The sequence below is a fragment of the Polypterus senegalus genome, chromosome 5 (genome assembly GCF_016835505.1).
Source record: "Polypterus senegalus isolate Bchr_013 chromosome 5, ASM1683550v1, whole genome shotgun sequence".
Lineage (NCBI taxonomy): Eukaryota > Metazoa > Chordata > Cladistia > Polypteriformes > Polypteridae > Polypterus > Polypterus senegalus.
This window is the reverse complement of record NC_053158.1, coordinates 122,044,575-122,067,988: the sequence shown is the minus strand read 5'-3', so window position 1 is coordinate 122,067,988 and position 23,414 is coordinate 122,044,575. Positions and strand designations below refer to the sequence as shown.

At 34.7% G+C, this 23,414-nt stretch overlaps 1 protein-coding gene across 1 annotated transcript in view; it reads left to right on the top strand.

Annotated features, from left to right (window-relative positions):
- Positions 1-23,414, top strand: part of cntnap2a (contactin associated protein 2a) — a 986,203-nt gene that overhangs the window by 943,238 nt on the left and 19,551 nt on the right. Inside the window, exon 21 of the mRNA XM_039753312.1 lies at positions 8,166-8,396. Coding sequence (XP_039609246.1) covers positions 8,166-8,396 — 231 coding nt within the window. The remainder of the gene's footprint in view (positions 1-8,165; positions 8,397-23,414) is intronic.

The window sequence follows — 23,414 nt, the reverse complement described above, 5'->3', positions numbered from 1 at the left end:
TTAAGTGAATAGCTACACTGTGTGGCTTGTGTTTTGACTGACTGGGCTGGTCCTCCCGGTCCAGGTCCGTTTAAATTAAGAAGTCTCTACTTAAAATCTACATAAAGATATTTTGGGTTTGCCTGTACTGACTTATCGTACAGGATGTTTTTCTCATTAATGATTTTCAGCGTGTCAGAGCTCTTCTGTCTTCGTCTTTATAAATAAACTGCTAAGGTCTGTCCATCTGTCAAGCAATTACTAAAAATAATAATTCTTTATATTTATATAGTGCTTTTCACAGTACTCAAAGTGCTTGAGTGAATGGGGAGCCACTTCAACCACAACTATTATGTAGCATCCACCTGAATAATGCAATGGCAGGCATTTTTATAACAATAAAAAAACGGAGAAATCACATGTACATAAGTATTCACAGCCTTTGCTCAATACTTTGTCGATGCACCTTTGACAGCAATTACAGCCTCAAGTCTTTTTGAATATGATGCCACAAGCTTGGCATACCTATCCTTGGCCAATTTTGCCCATTCCTCTTTGCAGCACCTCGCAAGCTCCATCAGGTTGGATGAGAAGCGTCGGTGCACAGCCATTTTAAGATCTCTCCAGAGATGTTCAATCGGATTCAAGTCTGGGCTCTAGCTGTTCCACTGAAGGACATTCACAGAGTTGTCCAGAAGCCACTCCTTTGATATCTTGGCTTTGTGCTTAGTTGTCGTTATCCTGCTGAACGATGAACCATCGCTCCAGTCTGAGGTCAAGATCGCTCTGGAGCAGGTTTTCATCCAGGATGTCTCTGTACATTGTTGCAGTCATCTTTCCCTTTATCCTGACTAGTCTCCCAGTTCCTGCTGCTGAAAAACATCCCCACAGCATGATGCTGCCACCACCATGCTTCACTGTAGTAATGGTATTGGCCTGCTGATAAGCGGTGCCTGGTTTCCTCCAAACATGACGCCTGGCATTCACACCAAAGAGTTCAATCTTTGTCTTACAGACCAGAGAATTTTGCCTCTTATGGTCAGAGAGTCCTTTAGGTGCCTTTTGGCAAACTCCAGGCAGGCTGCCATGTGCCTTTTACTAAGGAGTGGCTTCCGTCTGGCCACTCTACCATACAGGCCTGATTGGTGGATTGCCACAGAGATGGCTGTCCTTCTGGAAGGTTCTCTGGAGCTCTGACAGAGTGACCATCTGTTCTTGGTCACCTCCCTGACTAAGGCCCTTCTCCCCCGATCACTCAGTTTAGATTGCCTGGCTAGCTCTAGGAAGAGTCCTGGTTGTTTCGAACTTCTTCCACTTACGGATGATGGAGGCCACTGTGCTGTGTTGGGACCTTCTAAGCAGCAGAAATTTTTCTATAACCTTCTCCAGATTTGTGCCTCGAGACAATCCTGTCTGAGAGGACTACAGACAATTCCTTTGACTTCATGCTTGGTTTGTGCTCTGACATGAAATGTCAACTGTGGGACCTTATATAGACAGGTGTGTGCCTTTCCAAATCATGTCCGAACAACTGAATTTACCACAGGTGGACTCCAATTAAGCTGCAGAAACATCTCAAGGATGATCAGGGGAAAAAGGATGCACCTGAGCTCAATTTTGAGCTTCATGGCAAAGGCTGTGAATACTTATGTACATGTGCGTTCTAAATTTTTTTATTTTTAATAAATTTGCAAAAATCTCAAGGAAACTTTTTTTTAACGTTGTCATTATGGGGTGTTGTGTGTAGAATTCTGAGGAAAAATATGAATTTAATCCATAAGGATTAAACATAACAAAATGTGGAAAAAGTGATGTGCTGTGAATACTTTCTGGATGCACTTTATTTACTGTATTTATCTTTGAACATCACATGTTATCAAATAAAGATTAAAAAGTGTTTGAAGGCCAGGTGATAACCACTAGAATGTAAAAGAAGAGCCACAACATCTGCTGAGTATCAAGTACATCATAAAAGGGGATAAAGTGAGAGAACAAGAAAGAAGAAAAGACACTGAAATACATAGACAAGCAAAACATAATCTTTACTGTAGCCTGATATGTTCTGGAAATTCAAAAAAAAAATTAGGTAGTGGCAACCTGGTGGCAGTAAATGTTTATTGTAATTTAAGCATTGTCCCTGCAAGTCCCATCAATTTATCATCCCACAAGACATGATGCATTTACATTCAGAATTCAGTCAACTCTAAGTATTGTATTCACTAATCACTGAACAACAAACTTTAATAAAAGTAAATAAAGGGCAGCAAAGTGACCTGTGGCTGTGTGTGGTTATAGCAAGGTGATTGAACCACCAAGTGATAACCACCGTAATGGCAAAAAGTAAATGAAGTGCAGTGACATCTGCTGAGCATCGAACAAAGCGCAGAAGGCAATTAAGCAACGAAGAACAAGAAAGAATAAAAAGACAAGAGGCTAAAGCACATAGACAAGCAAGAAGTAAATTCTGAATACAGAGCACCAGGCAAACACAATGGCTCATAGGCATCCAAGACAAAGTCCAGGATACAGAATGCAAAGTGATAGAAATGCATGGTAACAATTGATAAGATCCTCAAATAGCCAAAAGACTTTCAACCATATGAAAGCTTTGTTTCTACATCCTAAAACCAAAGCTTTTTTGAAGACTACTATCGTATTTCCCCGAAAATAAGACCGGGTCTTATATTAATTTTTACTCCAAAAGATGTACTAGGGCTCATTTTTTGAGGATGTCTAATATTTATTTATATACAACAATCTACATTTATTCAAATACAGTCATGTCATCTTCTTCTGGAATATCGTCATAACTCTCCATATTCAAATGCTGAATTCCAGCCTAATTTCTTGCAACTCCAGCTGTTTTTAGGATCCCCCGGGATCGATGTGTGTGCTTCAATGTTTGATGAATGGTTTGATGTGGTGAAGCTATTGTCAACATGCAAATGCATTCGTGGTGCTTTTATATTAAAGCGTCACATATTCCCCAATGTATCAAGTCCCTGACCCAGTTGTTAATCACTACATGCTTCTGGGGCTTCCCCCTGACAGAAGTGGTAAGCAGCAATAGGCCACCACATAGAAAACATTAAATTTATGATATTCCAACTCTCTACACATTTAGAATACTTAGATTTATACTTGATATCACTTTCATGATGAAATGCATTAAAGTATGTATGGTACTTAGCAAAGTTACATCAGTATTATGATCAATCTGTATTTTTTGTTGCATTTTATTGATCTTATTAAAATTAAATAACATTCTATACAAGCAAGTCAAGTTTAACAATAACAAATCAAACCTCATCCCCACCCATGAGAAAGAGAGCAAGGCCAGCAGAGTAAAACTTTATACTAGTAAAAATAAATAAATACATAAATTAATAAATGAAAAAAATAAATGGAATAAGAAAGAGGGGAAAGAATCTGCTTCCTCAATTTAAATGCTTATTCAAAAAGGTTTTGATTAGGTTCTGCCAGGTTTTGAAAAACCTTTGTACAGATCCTCAAAGTGAGAATTAGATTTTTCCAATTTCAAATGGTATATAACATCATTTACCCACTGACTTAAAATAGGTGAGTTAGGATTCTTCCAGTTGAGCAAGACAAGTCTACATGCTAATAGTGAATTAAAGGCAATTAGAGATTGTTTCTCCTTCTCCACTTTAATCCCATCTGGAAGTACACCAAATACAGTTGTTAATGGATGAGGAGGGATAGTGACACCAAGGCTGTCTGAAAGGCATTTAAAGATTTTGGTCCAGAATTATGTTCATTTGGTGCACACCCAAAAAATATGGCCCAATGAGGTTGGAACTTGATATATAATTTTAAGTTGAATAATTGTATGCTTTGCGCATATGGAGCTCGAGTGAATTCTGTGCATTGCTACCTTCTACTCCTTTTCTCAGATGCTGAGTGAGAGATCCTTTTCCCACTGTACTCTTAGATCTTTGAAAGGGAAGGATGTAAAATGTTTTTATATATTATGGAGATGCTGTCTGAGTACTCAAGACTAACCGATATTTTTTTCGGCATAGATGTAGGTGAGAGGTAAGGAATATTGGGCAGGTTTAGTTTAGGTTTTAGCTCAGAGAACTTTTTTCCTGCAAGCTGAGGTACGTCAAGGCGGGGGATGGAACAGCAGGCTGCTTGTGCTGATCAACACATTTACAAATCAAAAGACACTGATGGTAGAGGTGCAAAGGGATTTAAGGTGGGTCGGTATTACAAGTTTTTTCATAGGCTTCATGAATTCTAGTGTTAAAAAAGCCTTCTGGGTTTACCACAGTATTCCTGCAGAATCCTAGGTTAAAAGTGGGTTAAGATGCCAGCTGCAAGATGAGTATGTGGGGCATGGTGATTTTAGCTCCATGATCAAAGGGGTTTGGTCAGAGATAACAATAGCATCATGCTAACAAGACTTAACATAAGGCAAGAAATTGTTATCTACAAAGAAGTAATGAATTCTTGAGTAGCAGTGATGCACTGGTAAGTAGAAGAAATATGCTCTTGAGTTTGGGTTAAGGAATTTCCAGGGTTCTGATAAGTTGTGGTCTGTTACAAACTGTGTAATTGTCTTTGCAGTGTTAGAGGTCATTGCCCCTGTGGCAAGAGACCTATCTAGGTCTGGGTATAAAACACAATTAAAGTCCCCAGCCATTATTTTATGAGTGTTCACATTGGGAATGGATGCAAATATGTTTTGGATGAAGTCCCTATCATCCGCATCAAAATCACTTTACAGTTAAATAAATTATTTATGACAATAACATATCTCCCTTCAGGATCAGATACTACATCTGATACTACAAATGAGATTGTTCTGTGTAGAAGAATTTCCACACCTCTAGTTTTCTTTGTATAGCTGGGATAGAATATATGGCCAGTCCAGTCCCGAAACTGATCCTTGCTTAATAAGTGGGCCTCCTGTAAAAATACTCCTTTAGCATTTAGACATGTTAGGTGAGAGAGTACTTTCTTTCTGTTTAATTCGTGATTCAGACCTTTAAAATTCCAGCTCACAAAGTTAACTGTTCGGTCATGGAGACATTGCTTCTGAACTTTTGTTGTCATTTTGTAGTCTTAAGATAAGAAAGCTTTGACCTTAATTTCCAATTTTCTCAAGAGTTATTGCCATGAAGCCTATTGCTACGTTGGCACTTATAATTATGAGGATTGAAAGGATACATTAGAGATAGCTTCCTCTCTCTCTCTTTCTTTCCGTAGTCCCCCCGCCCCCCTATTTTGCCTCCCCACATGAGGCTGGACCTCATTTTACAAAGTCCCAGTTCTCTGACATACCTAGAGACAGAGCACTTCCAAAACAAAATAACCCCCCAGCAGTGGCGTATAAGCATTAAAATAGAGATATCTATTGACAATACAGTCCAAATACTATAGGCATAAAATATAATCTTAAACAGTCTTGAGAGAGTAAACCCAGGGAGTGATGTTACACAGTAGCCTTGGATAAGCACAGTAAGCCCTAATACAATAAACCAAGGGTATGATGTTAAACAGTCTCCTTAAAAAAAAAAGAAAAGAAAATAAATAAAATAATCATAATAAATTTACACATACATACATACATATACGCATATAGTTGTAATTAAAGCATAAACAAAAAGTGGCAGAGAAGGGAAAAGGATGTATAATTATGGTACCAGTATCACTGTAAGCAGATCATACAGTGGGTAAGATCTTCTTTGCCATGTCAGGACAGGATGCAACTCACGATCGTATTTCAAAAAAGTGTCAGGATCAGTTTTTTTAGCTCTAAAGTAGAGGTTGCCTTGAATGTCTACTTTCAATTTGACAGGATATAAGAGGCTGTATCTGATCTCAGCTTTCCGTAAGCGGGGTTTAATTTTGTAAAAAGCGGCACGTCTAGCAGCTGTTGAGGGTGAGAAATTCGAGGAAAATACGAATGTTTTTATTTTCAAATATAATCTCTTGTTTTTTCTCTGAGAAGTAACATTCTATGTCATTTAAATTGTAACTTTTAGAAATGCACAATAAGAGCCCTAGGTTTAGAGGTATTTGATCCCCGTATGCAGTAAGCTGCTGCTGCTATCTCGGTGTCTGATTTGAAGTTCTCTCCAAATATTTTAGAGAATAGTTCAGCTATGAATTACAGTAGGTTTGGACTTTCACAATTCTCAGGGAGACGTTTCATTCTAATATTATTCCTTCTGCATCCATCTTGCAGTGCAGTAAGTCTGTCTCCGAGTGCGTTGCATTCAGAAATTGTAGCTGTTGCTTTTCTGTCAGCGGTAGATGCCCGTTGTTTAGCTATTTCAATTTGAGCCATGAACATTTGCTTAATGTCTTCCAACTGAGCACTAAGTGATCTCAGTTTATTCTCAAACTCAAACACATTTTCCTGAATTTGTTCCTCAGTTTTTTGTAGTATACCTTTTAAAGGCTGCCTCAAATCAATTATTTAAACGTTTTTCCTGGTCTTTAATATCCTGCAGCTGCTTTTCACTTGTCTTGTGTATGTCCTTTATTTCTTTCCTTATATCATTTATATCACTTTTTCTTATGTAATTTATTTCCTTCCTTATATCATTTATTTTTTTCTTTATATCTTTCTTGAGCTTCTTTATATCTTGAGTGGTGGCAGTGGTCATTGTGGCGATTATTACCTTCAATTTGAACAGATCATTTCAGTCTTTGTGCTCTGCGGGTGAAATCATAAACCCAGTTAAAGTCGATGTTCATGAGGAGTAGACAACAACGTGGAAGGCAAGGCCATTTTCAGTTTCATTGAATCTTCTGGAATTGAGGAGCTATTGAGACTTGATTAACTTGCACATTTGCTCCTACTTTCATTCTCGGCTAGAGACAATGCAGTAGCACCAGGTCCCGGGAAATCTGTTCTTTTGCCTGTCTTTTTCATGTTAGTCTCTGAAAGGCCCTACCTTGGGCTTGGATGTGATGCCTGTCTAGGCTTGGATAAAGCTTTAGCTTCCTTATCCATTTCTTTCTGAGCCACTTTCCTGATACTCATGTTTATATATGCTTGCATATACTTTAAACGAACCCCCTCAGGGTGAATAAATACAGGAAACCTTGGGATGATAAAAAATAAGAGAAAAAAAAATAACACCACTGCTAATGGAGTTCCACTTTAGACATCCATCTCCTGTAACGGACAAGACGGACATCTGTATTTTTTAATGGAAAAATAAAAGAACATATTGCCAAAATAGGGAAGTTCAGCTTGCACTATATGAGCCACCAGAAGTAATAAAATACATTATGACTTCTAGAGGAATTAAAAGAAGTAACTATTTAGAAAACACAAGAACTGTCAACAGCTCCTTGCCTTTAACCAGGGCTTTATTTGCATTTAATTTCAGGATTGTAGGTCCATATGGTTCACTGGCTTATAGTAATTGCAATGGATCTGATTTGAAATGAAGAGGTTTTGGAAAAAATTAATTGGTAGCATGTTACTTTCCTCAATTTGATTGGTTTATATATTGTCGTCATGTAGAATCAAGTAGCATGTTGTTAGAAAAGTTCTAAGTTGTACATTTAAAAGTTGTTTTGGAAAAATTAGATGACTAGTATTGTCAAGCTTTGTTGGACTGAATGGCCTGTTGTTATCAAAATTGTTCTAATACTTAACATTCTATTGTTTAGTGCTTGAAGCCACAGCCAGACTCTTCTTGATGTCTCCACTGTACAAATTATTTGTAAATTATGTAAACTATGTAATTCAATTGGCTATTCAGTGGCACTCCTGTCTTGCCCAGCACTGGCGGTCTGCACCTAGACCTTTTGACATTTTCTCTTTCTGTTAATTCAGTATTTAGAATAAGATTAGTGATAATTTATATGGTCAATTATGATATTGTTTATTATTATTATTATTATTATTGTTATTATTATATATTGCTTATTATGATATGTTATTTGAAATGCAGAGACATCAACAAATATGAAAAAATATAAAAAATTGTGCTAAAAATGATTTTGTATTATGGATATTTGTAAAAATCTCCATTTATTCAGAACAGACATGACTTGATCTTTCCATATGTAGAAAAATAAAATATTGTGATGCTTTAAATTGTGATATGCATTTTCTTTACTTTTTGTCAATTTTTCGTTTTTACTTGTTAACTTGTTGTTTGCATTGATTACAGTACATGCAATCTGTTAATTTTCAGAAACTGGAAAACTTGATCCAGAATTAATACAGAAATACAACACACCTGGATTTGTTGGCTGCCTCTCGAGAGTCCAGTTTAACCAGATTGCTCCACTCAAGGCTGCTCTTGGTTCTCGTAGCATTTCTCCTGTCCACATTCAAGGAGAACTTGTAGAATCAAATTGTGGGGCCTCTCCTCTCACTATTCCTCCAATGTCAGCTGCCACTGATCCCTGGCATCTGGATTCTGGTAAGTAATATGAATAGCGTAGTTGCTGAATCAGAATTGTTAATATATTGAAAGATGGGTCCTTTATAGTAATTGACAAGGTCTGATATGTGTATCATTGTTTACAATTTATGCTCTTCATTACATACAGTATATGTAGTGATGAGAGACAAAGTCAAGTTTCAGTATCTATACAGTTTCACAAATTTGATACTAAAATTGTTAAGTACAAAACTCTCTAAAAATAGATTTTTTGGGAGCTTAAGGTTTTTGGGGTGGAAAGCAAAGAATATTGCTTCCTGTGTTTTACACAGAAGGCCCATCCATTGCCATTACCTATCAACCACCCTTTCCTGCTTCTTCATTCTTGCAAATGAGGCTATTGTCACCAGAGAACTTTAATTAAAAACTAAACAATAGGCATACACTGTTATTGCCTGTGGGGGAGCATGCAAGAAAATTGTGACCAGAATTTGAAACTTTACCAAAAGCCAAAACTAGATTCTTTAATCAAAACATCATCCTATATTTCACCCAAACTGAGAGTTGCACATCAACAAGGAAATGTTTGTTATCCAATGTCATTTACCAGGAAGTGTACAGAGGTGTCCTTTATACCCTTGACCCCGATGACATGTACAGCATAACTCTGAGCATCACCCATAGCAATGGCATAGCAACTGCTACAATATTGCAAAAAATGGTGGCATCCATTAGAATAAAAATGATGTTGTGGGAAAATACTACATAATTAAGTGGCACTGTTTTTGGGCCCACTGTGTACTGTGTTGCCGATTAATTCAGTCAACAACAGACCAGCAGAAGTCAGTCTCCCGGCTCCCACTAAAACTGAACACAGCGGACTGGGAGGAGTCTGCACTCTGCAGCTCATGAATGCCGGGACGGGGCAGACTTCATTGTCAGACAACAGCTTTGAACAACAACTTGAAATTGCAATGCGTCAGTCTGTTGCATCCGCATTATCTGTGCCAAGAAACTTGCCATCACAGAATGATGACAAGAAACTGGATGCATCAGTAAAGCTGAAATGGCGGTGTTTCAGAGCAACGGCAAGCGCAGGCGTTGCTTAGAACAAGTGTATCAGTATCTGATGACTGTGCCGCCTACTTCAGTGGTGGCAGAGCGTAGCGTGCTTTCTCAGCGGCTGGCGTACTCTGCACGAAGGTGCGCTCTTGCCTGGACAACCACACGGTGGGCACGTTGTGCTTTCTTATTACCACAACTAACTAGATCAGGGGTGCCCAATAAGTCGATCATGATCGACCGGTAGATCACGTTGCATTCAAAATTTTTTTTTTTTTAAAGTTAGTCTATCATATATCCTCCCTATGGTATTTGCCACTTGATTGACATACAGGGAAGCCAGTCTGAGATCTCTTTTCTTCTGACACACTGGTCATTTCACATGCACCCATACAATCAGATTGTGATTCAGACTGTGAATGCCATGAATGCAATTACCCTGATCTACATGCTGTCAAATAAACGAACCACACGCTGTGGCACAACATAAAGAGGCTTCGATACTGATGTCTGAGGTTTGATCCACAAGAGGGGGTGCAGTGAGTGTGTACGCCTGATAAGCCCAGAATTAGGGCGAAACACGTGTTACGTACTCTGCATTATTTTACAGTAAAACTATGCTATATATATATATATCTATATATAAAACTATATATATATATATATATATATCTATATATATCTATATATATCTATATATATATATATATATATATATATACTAATAAAAGGCAAAGCCCTCACTCACTCACTCACTCACTCACTCATCACTAATTCTCCAACTTCCGTGTAGGTAGAAGGCTGAAATTTGGCAGGCTCATTCCTTACAGCTTACTTACAAAAGTTGGGCAGGTTTCATTTCGAAATTCTACGCCTAATGGTCATAACTGGAAGGTATTTTTCTCCATTAACTGTAATGGAGTTGAGCTGGAATGACGGGGGCGGAGTTTCGTGTGACATCATCACGCCTCACGTAATCACGTGAACTGACTGTCAACGCAGTGCATAGAAAACCAGGAAGACCTCCAAAAGCACTTAAGAAAACATGCATTATATAATTGAGAAGGCAGCGAAACAATAAGAAGCGAAGCGAGTGACATATACTACCATATTCATGACTGCTGCTACCTCGAAAGAAAGCAAGGTGTAAACCTAAACTTTAAATTAAGTTCATAGACAGGCTACGCTGGCGTTTCACATGCCCACAGGTAATGGGATACAAGTTTAATGAGAGGACGAGGATATAAGCGAGAGTTTTGATCACTTTGTAACTAAGTTAAAATTGTAGGTGAAGGGGTGTGCTTATGCAAATTCGAGACTGTGTTTGTGGGGATTGACAGTTAAAGGCGGGTGGGGAGTCACGTCATCATCTCCCTCCCATTCATCTCATTTGGCTCTGAGCTGAGCTCTGCAGCTAACGCCGTCTTCGAAGCAACCGTCAGACTGCCACCAAATACTCACAGAAAAATCCACAAGTTAATACACACGCTGTCTCTATAGAGTTTCTCCACACTGAATCCTCCAGGCACTACTTACAAAAGGTTACATTGACAATCGTGTTACGTTATTTTTAAAATCTTTCCTTTTCTTAGCACAAGCACAGCTGAGAAGCTTGATGCATGTGCTCCATAAGCGTTTAAAAATAATGCATTTAATCACACTTTGCATTACAAGCAAAGGGGAGCTTTTGTCAATGCATGATTTCCTGGTACACCGATTACATTGATCAGCGCATCCCGATTCATTTTACCCTCGCACCACCTTAGTTTGAGAAGAAGTATGAAAAATATGAGGTTAACACAGAAAAACAGATCACCAATTCAAGCTTTATGAATAATCGATTCGCCATCAATAATTGTTTTGGTAAAGCCATCCTCCTTCCATTTTATAATTTTTCCGCCACTAGCCATGATTAAATGAACGGTAAATAAAGTAAGAGCAAAGCGAGGGTGACTTATTTAGGCAGGCATATATATGACAGCAACACTCATGACAATGTCAATCATGTTACGTTATTATTAAAATGTTTCCTTTTCTTTTCATTACTTCTTTAACACACTACTTCTCCGCGGCGCGGGTATTTTGATATATATATATATATATATATATATCATATAATATATGAATGACCTCCAAAGAGCGCTGAGACTTTTGATATCATGAACGTGTCTGCAAAACTGTGGTCTCCTGCCCTGCAAAAGTCAGCAGCCAGCCAGCGCGTGCATAGCTGTGCCGCCTTTGAGACGCTGACTGCGCTTCTGCCTTAAGTCAAAGTGAGCACTTTTAATTTTTTTCATCCTCCCCCTGCGCTATAGCCCAGACAAGTGCAAACACGGGACCCCTTTTCTACACCACGGCAAAATAATATTAAGGCGATTCACACTTTCTTTTGCACGTATACGATTATGAGGTTCTCACCCGGATTATGAAGACACGCACACCAGTAGAGGACTGACAGTTCCATCACAGCCGATTAATGGCGAGGACGCCTCACCAGTCTACACAAGACCCACGCGACTGTCCTCAAAAGGCGATCATAACGCCAGCGAACACATCTCTATACTATATAAAAGAAAAAGGCAACTTTCCTTTCTTTACACCTTTTTTCCTTTTATCCCAAACCAAAGCCTTTCTCGCTTAACACTGCAGAGGACACAAAACTAATTTTCTTTAAATGCCGGTAAGGCACATTACCAGAGGCACAAATTTGAACGCTCACATAGAAAATGTAATTTCTATACCACAGCCGTCGTGTAGCGCCTTTCAAAAGGGATCTACTACCAAGAGATGATCCATATATATTTTAGCTGCTGTTAGTTACTTACCTGTTGTGTTACACAGTCTTTAAAATGTAGTTTACCCCAACCACTCCAGTAGTGCTCAATGTACCTGTACTTTTAAAACGTTAATGTTTTACTGTTTAATAACTTATAGACTATATTTTATTATTTCTCCCTTGCACTCAGTGACCAAAGCTATACACACACATATATAAAAGCTATACACACAAGTATATGTATGTGTATATATATATGTATGTATGTGTATATATATATATATATATATATATATATATACACACACACACACACGCATACATTCATACATACACACATATATATAATTTGTGTGTGTATGTATGTATGTGTGTGTATATATGATGTAGATAGGTATGTATATATATATGTGTGTGTGTATATGTAGATATGTATATAGATATGTAGATATGAAGATATGTATGTGTATATATATGTGTATATATATGTATGTATGTATGTATGTATGTGTGTGTGTGTGTGTGTGTGTGTGTGTGTGTGTATATATATATATGACAGCAGCAATCCAAGCTGTGAGAAAACAGTAAAAAGGAGGCGTGTCAGACGTCGTGGTACATTTTCTGATGCAGCTAGACGAAAAAAACTTTGTGACGCTGCCGCCAAATACACAAAACAATTACTTTGACAATCATGTTATATTATTTTTAAAATGTTTCCTTTTCTTTTTCATAACTTCTTTAACACACTACTTCTCCGCTGCCAAGCGCGGGTATTTTGCTAGTCTATACTAATAAAAGGCAAAGCCTTCACTGACTGACTGACTCATCACTAATTCTCCTACTTCCCATGTAGGTAGAAGGCTGAAATTTGGCAGGCTCATTCCTTACGCATACTTACAAAAAGTTGGGCAGGTTTCATTTCGAAATTCTACGCGTAATGGTCATAACTGGAACCTATTTTCATCTATATACTGTAAAAGACTGCAGCTCGATGGCCGTGGGAGGCGGAGTTGCGTCTCGCATCATCACGCCTCCCACGTAATTGAATGCCTGCCCATATAAGGTAAATATTCGCTGGTCAAGGACTGTGCTTAGCATATTCATAAGTAAAAATATCTGAATCACAAACTCATGTTAATTATATTGTGTCCATGAATACTTATTAAATTCCAAAATAGCTTCCTTTCATAGCTTTTCCGATGGTTGTGCTGCTTCCAGGTATGTATTTTCGTATTAAAGCATTTTACCAATCACATTTCAGCCATCATTTGTTGCCAGGCAGAGAGGCCTTTGCAATCCGTTGTGCAGGCACTCTAACACAGAATAAATGTTGATTAACCTATTGCTTCAACCAATCAGATTTTGAGTTGGTGTCAGTAGGGCCCTCCAGCAGGCATACGGCAACGTCACCGTATTCAGACCCATAGATTGGATAGAAGCCGATATGAATTATTTGCCAGACACAGACCAGATTTCAAAACCACGAAAACCTGATGTTTGTCATGCTCCTCGAGCCCCAGAAGTTTCAGGAATACAAGAAAAATTTCACGCATGCAGCCTTCTCCAGTTTAACACAAGAGCCACAGAGCTGTTTTTGATCTGTCTCAGCTAAAAACAGAACTGACTGTAATGTATGCCATGGATGATTTTGAAGGAAAATCTCCCACTGATCTCCTTGACTTCCTTCATCATAAAAATCTGAATCTGAGCATGGGGCAGCTGTTTACATTGGTATATTTGGCGGTGACCATTCCCGTGTACACTGCTTCTGTCGAGTGGACATTTTCAGCCCTAAAGCGAATTCACTCTTGAGCCAGAAATACAACAGGGCAGGTTCGACTTTTAGCATTAGCTTCGATGGCGATAGAAAGGGACTTTTTGTTGGAACTGAAGCGCACGGATAATCTGTACGACAGAGTAATTGAACTGTTTCTGAGGAAAGAGAGGAGGATGGATTTTGTTTACAAAAATTCCGAATTTTTGGTGAGTAAAAGGTTGAGATTTTCCTAAATAATATTACAAGTTTATGAGTTATTATTGATGTGTTTTATGTGTGTCGCGGGCTGTGGCTGCAGTAGAAAGTAACTTGCTCACCCCTGGTTTGTCTATTCAATAAAGGCATTTATTGTGGCTAGAGGAGTTATCTTTTATATATATATATATATATATATATATATATATATATATATATATATATATAATATATATATATATATATATATATATATATATATATATATATATATATATATATATATATATATATATATAGTAGAATACCAAGGCCGAGAGCGGAGAAGTGTGTGTTAAAGAAGTTATGAAAAAGAAAAGCAAACATTTTAAAAATAACGTAAGATGATTGTTAATGTAATTGTTTTGTCATTGATATGAGTGTTGTTGTCATATCTATTTATATATATATATACATAGATATTTATATATATTTATATATATCTGTGTATATATATATATATATATATATATATATATATATATATATATATATATAGCAAAAATACCTACATTGGCAGCTGAGAAGTAAAAAGAAAAGGAAACATTTTAATAATAACGATTGACAATGTAATTGTTTTGTCATTGTCATGAGTGTTGCTGGTATATATATATATATATATATATATATATATATATATATATATATATACACACACACACACACTGTATATATACACACATATATATACATACTGTATATACACACACATACATATATATATACTGTATATACACATATATATACAAATCTACATATATATATCTACATATATATATATTAGGGTGGGACTCGATTAAAAAATTAATCCAATTAATTAGAGGCTGTGTAAGAATTAATCTTGATTAATCGTATGTAATCGACACGTAAATTTGCCCCAAATCGCAAATGTTTTTTTTAATTTAAAACGGTTTTAGTGGGCTTACAGAATCAAATAATAGACATGGACATGAATATTGTAAACTGAAGCTGTTTTAATTTCTGAAAAAAGCTTTAAACTGCATTTGAATTCAAAACAGAAACAAAAATATCATCCCTGGTTAAAATTGGGCAGACATAAAAATAAAGTGGTAGTTTAAGTACTTTAAGTACATTTTCAGAATAGTATTGTCTTTAAATAATAATAACCAAAATTTCAACATAAAGTGCAGTTTTTCTTCTTAAAAAATAAGTCAGAAACATAAAAGGTAATTTGACCAGCTTACTCTTTAAACTCTGAGTAACATTAGCCAAAATTATTTTGTACATTAGGCTAAAACAGTGTGATCATTGAACATTTTGTAATTAGATGTATTTAGAATTACTAACGGTCACGGAAGTCCAATGATCCCCAGTAAGAGCCACAAAGTCCGCTTCTGTAATGCATCTAATTTTGCTTGCTTTTCAGTGTGCACAAAACCATGCTTTTATCAAGGCTTCGCCGGTAGTCGAAATGATCAGTCGTAGGAACGCGCTTTATTCCGACTCTAACATTTTTGTAGCTGTGATGTGTGCATCAGTGTAATGGATGTACCAGGAAATCATGCATTGACAAAAGTTCCCGCTTGTTTGAATTGAAAGTGTGATTAAATGCGCTATTTTTAACGCTATGGAGTACATGCATCGAAGCTTCTCAGCTGTGCTTGTGCTAAGAAAGGGAAAATTTTAAAAATAACGTGAACATGATTCTGCTAACCTAATATTTTTTCATACGCCCCAAACCAAGGAGATGAAGGTAAATGAATCGGTAGCGCTGTACATAGTCAGTACACCCTCTCGAATCAATGTCGGCGTTAGAGGCTTAAGATTCTACAAGCCACAGCGCGTGGCTTGTCTATGCTAAAGTATGTATTGTAGATCGGGTATATATATACATTTATATATATACCCGTATCGCAGTGGAGAAGTAGAAGTTATGAAAAGAAAAGGGAACATTTTAAAAATAACGTAACATGATTGTCAATATACAGTAATTGTTTTGTGAGTGTTATTGAATGTTGCTGTCATCAAGGATTTGATTATCATTATTTCTTTCAATCAGGCTCGTATTTGTAGGATGTGTTCAAGTTACATTCCGTGTTTGTCAATCGCTGTAAAGATAAGAGGTTTCATTCATCGATTAGTTCCTTACTGCATCAATAAACAGCTCGCCTTCCTTTTATCTGTGATGTGACAAACTGCATGCACGGGTTTTTTTTACACTGTCTTCCTTTAGCAGGACATTCACTTTTTCCACCGTGGTGCTTTGTTTCCGCAGTAGCTGCACTTATGAATATGATTGTATGTATAAGACGCTCATATTTTTTGCTGCCTTCTCAATTGTGTAATTCGGTTTTGTTCAGCACTCTTTGGAACTGTTGCTTTTGTCTGTGCACTGCGCCAGTTCACGGAGCCGCTTGGTGTTCTTGCATCGAAGGTTCCCAGCTGTGCTGGTGCCATCTCGTAATGTCAGCTAAGACCCGCACTTAAAAGTTTCTCTCGCAGTTTCAATGAGTTTGTGCCAAACACCACCCTGACCATCTCATCTTCCTCTGCATAAGCACAGTCCTTCACCCGTGAATATTTACCGGCAGTGTTTGTATTGGATTGCCGCTGATGGACGGCCTTATATGGGCAGGCACTAAATTACAAACGCTAGTGGCAGCCTGTCTATGAACTTAATTTAATATAAACTTATGGTTCACGCCGTGCTTTGTTTCCGCAGTAGCTGTACTTATGAATATGCTTGTATGCATCATTTGCTTCATAATGTTTTTCTGCCTTCTCAATTGTGAAATGTGCTCATCGCTGTTTGGAGTTCTTCCTTGTTCTCTACGACTTACGTAGGAGGTGATGATGTCACACTAAACTCCCCCACGCCATCTCCAACTCAAGACTCCATTACATTATATGGGGAAAAATAGCTTCCAGTTATGACCCTTACGCGTAGAATTTCGAAATGAAACCTGCCCAACTTTTGTAAGTAAGCTGTAAGGAATAAGCCTGCCAAATTTCAGCCTTCTACCTACACGGGAAGTTGGAGAATTAGTGATGAGTGAGTGAGTGAGTGAGTGAGTGAGGGCTTTGCCTTTTATTAGTATAGATATATATATATATCATACAAGCATATTCATAAATGCAGCTACTGTGGAAACAAAGCACACGGTGGAAAAAGTCAATGTCCCGCTAAAGGAAGACAGTGTAAAAAAAAAAAAACCCGTGCATGCAGTGTGTCGGGTCTCAGATAAAGAAGAAGACGAGCTGTTTATTGATGCAGTAAGAAATGAATCGATGAATGAAACCTGTCATCTTTACAACGATTGACAAACACGGAATGTAACTTGAACACAACACATCCTAAAAATACGAACCTGATTGAAAGAAATAATGATAATCAAATCCTTGATGACAGCAACACTCAGTAAAACTCATAAAACAATTACTGTATATTGACAGTCATGTTACGTTATTTTTAAAATGTTCCCTTTCTTTTCATAGCTTCTTTAACACACTACGCCTCCGCTGCGATACGCAGATATATATATATATATATATATGTATATATATACCCCGATCTACATACTCGAATAATGGATACTTTATTGGCCATCAATGATTGTTTTGGTAAAGCCATACTCAGTGTATTCATTAGAAGAACGGTAAAAAAGTAAGAGCGAGGGGAGGATGACTTATTGAGGCATGCAAGCAAAACCACAATAGCACGCGGGCTCGATGTACGAAAAAATATATCTTTTCAAGTTCTATTTACTCCATATGTCAAACTCAAGGCCCGCAGGCAACATCCGCCCGCGTAATTATATCCGGCCCGTGAGATCATTTTATATACTGTATTATTGTTATTAATGGCCCGGGGATATGAAGCACTGGTAACACAATAAACTACAGATCCCATAATGCAGCGCTTCAGCTGCCTTGTTTAACACTTACCGCTGGCCCTCGCCGCCTCTTCAGTCGTTTCCTTACTTTGCGAAGGAAGCAGCTCTCAGAGCTTCTGCACTGTTTTATAAACGAGCCATATATAAGAAAGTCCTTTTTCCTTGCTTCTGCAACGAAGCAGCCTTTTATTTAATCCACGGGTTCTCCGCTGTTTCATTGTTCATTTATTAGGATTTTATAGTTATTGTAGGTTTTATTTAATCCACGGGTTCTCTTCTGTGTTCACTCGCGTGTCTTCTTTCGCTTTACGACCTTAGCCAAGGAAGCAGAAACTTACAACCACCGTAACGGCACAAGACTTCAGGTCACATCTCTACAAAACAACCTAATTAAAGCAACTATATTTACTGGCAGTGCCTCAGGTGACACAGTTTTTATTCCTCGCATCCCGTCGCCCCTTTTTAAACCAAAGTCTGTGGGTCATTTTATATATTATTATTGTTTTTAAAACCCCGGGGAAATTTTTGAATAATGGAACACCAAAAAACCAAGATTTTTAAAGCCCTCAGTGTTTTTGGAAACAAAAAAGGGTCCCCCCTGGGGGGTGCTTTTTTACATAAAAGAAAACCCAAAATTTGAAAGGGTTTTATGAACGAAAAAAAAACTTTTTTTCCTTTATTATTTCCTCGGCCCCGGAACAGGTTTTTTTAAATTTAACCCCGGCCGGGGTTTCATTTTATTTATTGGATTTTTATTAAATTGGGGGGGGATTTAACCACGGGTTCCCCCTTCAGGTTCCCACTCCCTTGCCTTCCTTTGGGTTTTTCCCCCGCCGGAAAGGAAAAATTTCCCCCGGGGAAGGAAAAAGCTTCAGGCGCATTTTCAAAACAAAAAAACCATTTCCAAAGAAACCTTTTTTTTAAATCAGGGCCCCCGGTACCATTTTATTTTTGGATTTTTATAAAAATTTGTATTTTAATTTAAACCGGGGGGCTCTTTTTTTTGGAAGTTTTCAGTTTCAATGAAAACCAAATTAAAAGTTTTAGGGCCCAAACACCCACAAAAAATTTGGAAATTTTTTTGAAGCGGTTAACACTTTTTTACCCTTTTCCCAACCCAAATCAACTACAACGGGGTTTTTTCCAGAAAGCCCCTTAAAAAATTTTTTACAATTTTCTCGGGGCAAAAAAAAAGGTTTCATTTTTTAAATTAAAAAAATATTCAAGGGGTAATTTACCGGGATGGGTTAACAAAAAATTTTTTTAATTTTTTAATTATTAAAAATTTTTTATTTTTTTTAAAAAAATTTTAAATATTTTATTTCGGGTTATTTAATATATATAATATTATATATATAATATGTATAAAATATATTTTAAAATATTATATAAATTATATTTTATTATTTTATATATAATATGTATATATAAAATAATATTTTATAATGTATATAATATTATTATATAAATTATAATATAAATGTATAAAATATTATATATAATGTAAAAATTATGTATTAATTAAAAATTTAATTATAATATAATATGTATATAATATTAATATTATGTTTGTATTATTATTTTTAAATATGTATGTTTTAATTTTATTTTTAATAATGTATGTTTTATATAAAAATAATAGAAATGTATTAATATAAAAATATTTTTAATTTATATTATATTAATATTATATTAATATTAAAATTATTTATTATTTTTATTATTATTAATATGTATTATATATTATTATTATTTATTTTTATAATTTTTAAAATAGTTTTATTAAAAAAATATTTTTAAATGAAATGTTTTGATATATATTAATTTATAAAAAATAATTATTTTTATTATATATATATATATTTTAAATAAAAATATTAAATGTAGTATTATTATTCTATATTATTTTTAATTATTTTTAAAATAGGTATTTTTATTAATATTGTAGTTTTAAATATAGGGTAATATTATAAAAGTAGTATTATTTTAGTAGTATATTATTTATTATTATTTATTATTATATATTTTGTATATATATATATAAATATGTATGTATATATATATTTTGTATATATATAAAGTTTTATATATAAAAGGGAATTATATATATATGTATGTATATATATATATATGAAATATATATATATAAAATTGTTTTATATATATGTATATATATATAATTGAAATACCAAGGCGGAGAAAAAAGTGTTTTAAAAATTTATGAAAAAAAAAAAGCAAACTTTTTAAAAAAAAGGTAAGATGATTTTTAAATTTGTAATTGTTTTGTCATTGAATGGGTTTTATATCTATCTATTTATATTATATATATATATATATATTTTGAATAAAAAAAATACCCGATTGGAAGGGAGAAAAAAAAAAAAAAACATTTTAATAATCAACATGATTGACAAAAAATTTTGTTTTCCCCCTCCTTTGGTCATGAGTGTTGTTCAATATATATATATATATATATATAAAATTATATATATATATATATATATATATATATATATATAAAACACACACATCTATACACATAAAATATATAAAAAAGTTATATATATACATATACACACATCTATACACATTTATATATACAGAAATATATATACATATACACACATACAAAAATACATATACATATATACACATACTGTATATATAAAAAATTTTATATAAAAACTGTAAAACAAAATATACATATCTACATAAAACTGTATATACACATATATATTTAAATTTTAATATATATCTACATATATATATTAGGGGGGGATTTCGTTTAAAAAAATTACTCCAATTAATTAGGGCTGTGAAAGAATTAATCGGATTAATCGAAATGTAAGCCCCGAAATTTGCCCCAAATGAAAATTTTTTTTTTTTTTTTTAATTTTAAAAACGGTTTTAGGGGGTTTAAGTTAAAAAAAAATGGAATGAATATTGTAAACTGAAGCTGTTTTAATTTCTGAAAAAAGTTTTTAAACTGCATTTGAATTCAAAACAGAAACAAAATATCATCCCTGGTTAAAATTGAGCAGACTTAAAAATAAAGTGGTAGTTTGTTTTTTAAATACTTTTTTCGAATAGTATTGTTTTTAAAAATAAAAACCCAAAAAATTTCAACATAAAGTGCAGTTTTTTTTAAAAAAAATAAGTCAGAAAACATAAAAGGTAATTTGACCAGCTTATTTCCTTTAAACCTGAGTAACATTAGCCAAAATTTTTTTTGTACATTAGGCAAAAAACAGTGTGATCATTGAAATTTTGAAATTAGATGTAATTAAAAATTACAAACGGTCCGAAGCCCAGTGACCCCCAGTAAAAACCACAAAGCCCCGTTTTCTGTAATGCACCAATTTTGCTTGCTTTTCGGTAAAAAACCCGCACTTTTATAAAGGCCCTTTTGGGTAGTAAAATGATAAAATGTGGGAAAGGGGCCTTTATTCGACCCCAAATTTTGTAGCTGTGATTTTCCACTGTAAGGGAAATGTAAAACCAGGCATTGAAAAAAGCCCCGTTTTTGGAATTGAAAGTGTGATTAAACCGTTTTTTTTAAACCAATTTAAAGGGATACAGGGATGAAGTTTTCAGCGGTGTTTGTGCTAAAAAAGGGAAAAATTTTTAAAAAAGGGAACATGATTCTCGAACCCTTTTTTTTCATACCCCCCAAAAACCAAAAGGAATGCAAGGTAAAATAAATGGGTTGGCACCCTTAATAGTCAGTACACCCATTTGGGAATTTCGAACCCTTAATGGGGCATTAAAAGGCGAAGACTTTAAAATTTGGGCCCACAGCTTGGGCTTTTCATGCAAAAGTATGTTTTTTAGGGGGGATATATACTTTTATATATATAAAACCCGGTCCCTAGTGGAGAAGTGGGTTATGAAAAAAAAAAAGGGAACTTTTTAAAAAATAACGAAATGATTGTCAATTTTAACAGTAATTGTTTTGTGGTGTTATTGAATGTTGTTCATAAAGGGTTTGATTATCATTTTTTTCTTTCAATCAGGCTGTATTTGTAGGATGTGTTTCGTTACTTTCCCGGTTTTGTCAATCTTTTAAAGATAAGGGTTTCATTCCCCATTGTTCCTTACTTGCACCCAAAACCCTTGGCCCTCCTTTTATCTGGGGATGTGACAAACTGCATCCCCGGGGGTTTTTTTTTTTTACACTGTTTTCCTTTTTGGCAGGACATTCATTTTTTTTCCACCGGTTTTTTTTTCGAGTAGCTGCACTTAAGAATATGATTGTTATATAAAAGGGGGCTTCATTTTTTTTTTCTGCCTTCCCCAATTGTGAAAAGGCGTTTTTTGCTCAAAGGGTGTTTGGAGTTTTTCCTTGTTCTCTGATTTCAGGAGGCGTGATGTTACCAAGAAAATCCGCCCCCGCCCTCTCCCAAATCAAAACTCCATTACATTATATGGGGAAAAAAAGCTTCCCGTTATGACCCTTATGGGGAATTTTGAAATGAAACCCGCCCAACTTTTTTTGGGGAAGTTTTAAGGAATAAGCCCCCAAATGTCAGCCTTCACCACGGGGAAATTGGCAATTAGTGATGGGGTCAGTGAGTGAGTGAATGAGGGCTTTGCCCTTTTTTTTAATTTTAGATATGTATATATATATATATATATAATATGTGTATATATATATATAATATGTATTTTATGTATATATTAAAAATATAATATGTATATATATATAAATAATATATATATATATATAAAAAATTTATATATGTATAAATAATACATATTATTTTATATTTTTATATAATATGTATTAAAATGTATAATAATTTATATATAATATGTATGTATATTTTTAAAATATATATAATATGTATAAATATGTTTTATAATATGTATGTATTTTTATTTTATATATAATATGTATGTATAAAATAATATATATATATAAAATGTATGGTATTATATATATATATAATATGTATGAAAATATATATATATATAATATGTATACAGTATATATATATATATTTTATAGTTTTATAATGTTTTATATATATAATAAAAATTAAAATATGTATATGTTTTATATATATATAATATTTTATATATATATATATATATATATATATATATACTAGAGAATACCGGCCGCGGGGAGAAAAAGTGTGTTAAAAAGGGGCCAAAAAAAAAAGGAAAAAATTTTTAAAAAACGAACATGATTGTTAATGTAATTGTTTTGGGCATTGATATGAGTGTTGTTCTTTAATATCTTTTTATATATATATATATATGTTGTTCCATATTATTATATATATATATATATCTCTATCTATCTATCTATATATATATATATATATACAGTGGTGTGAAAAACTATTTGC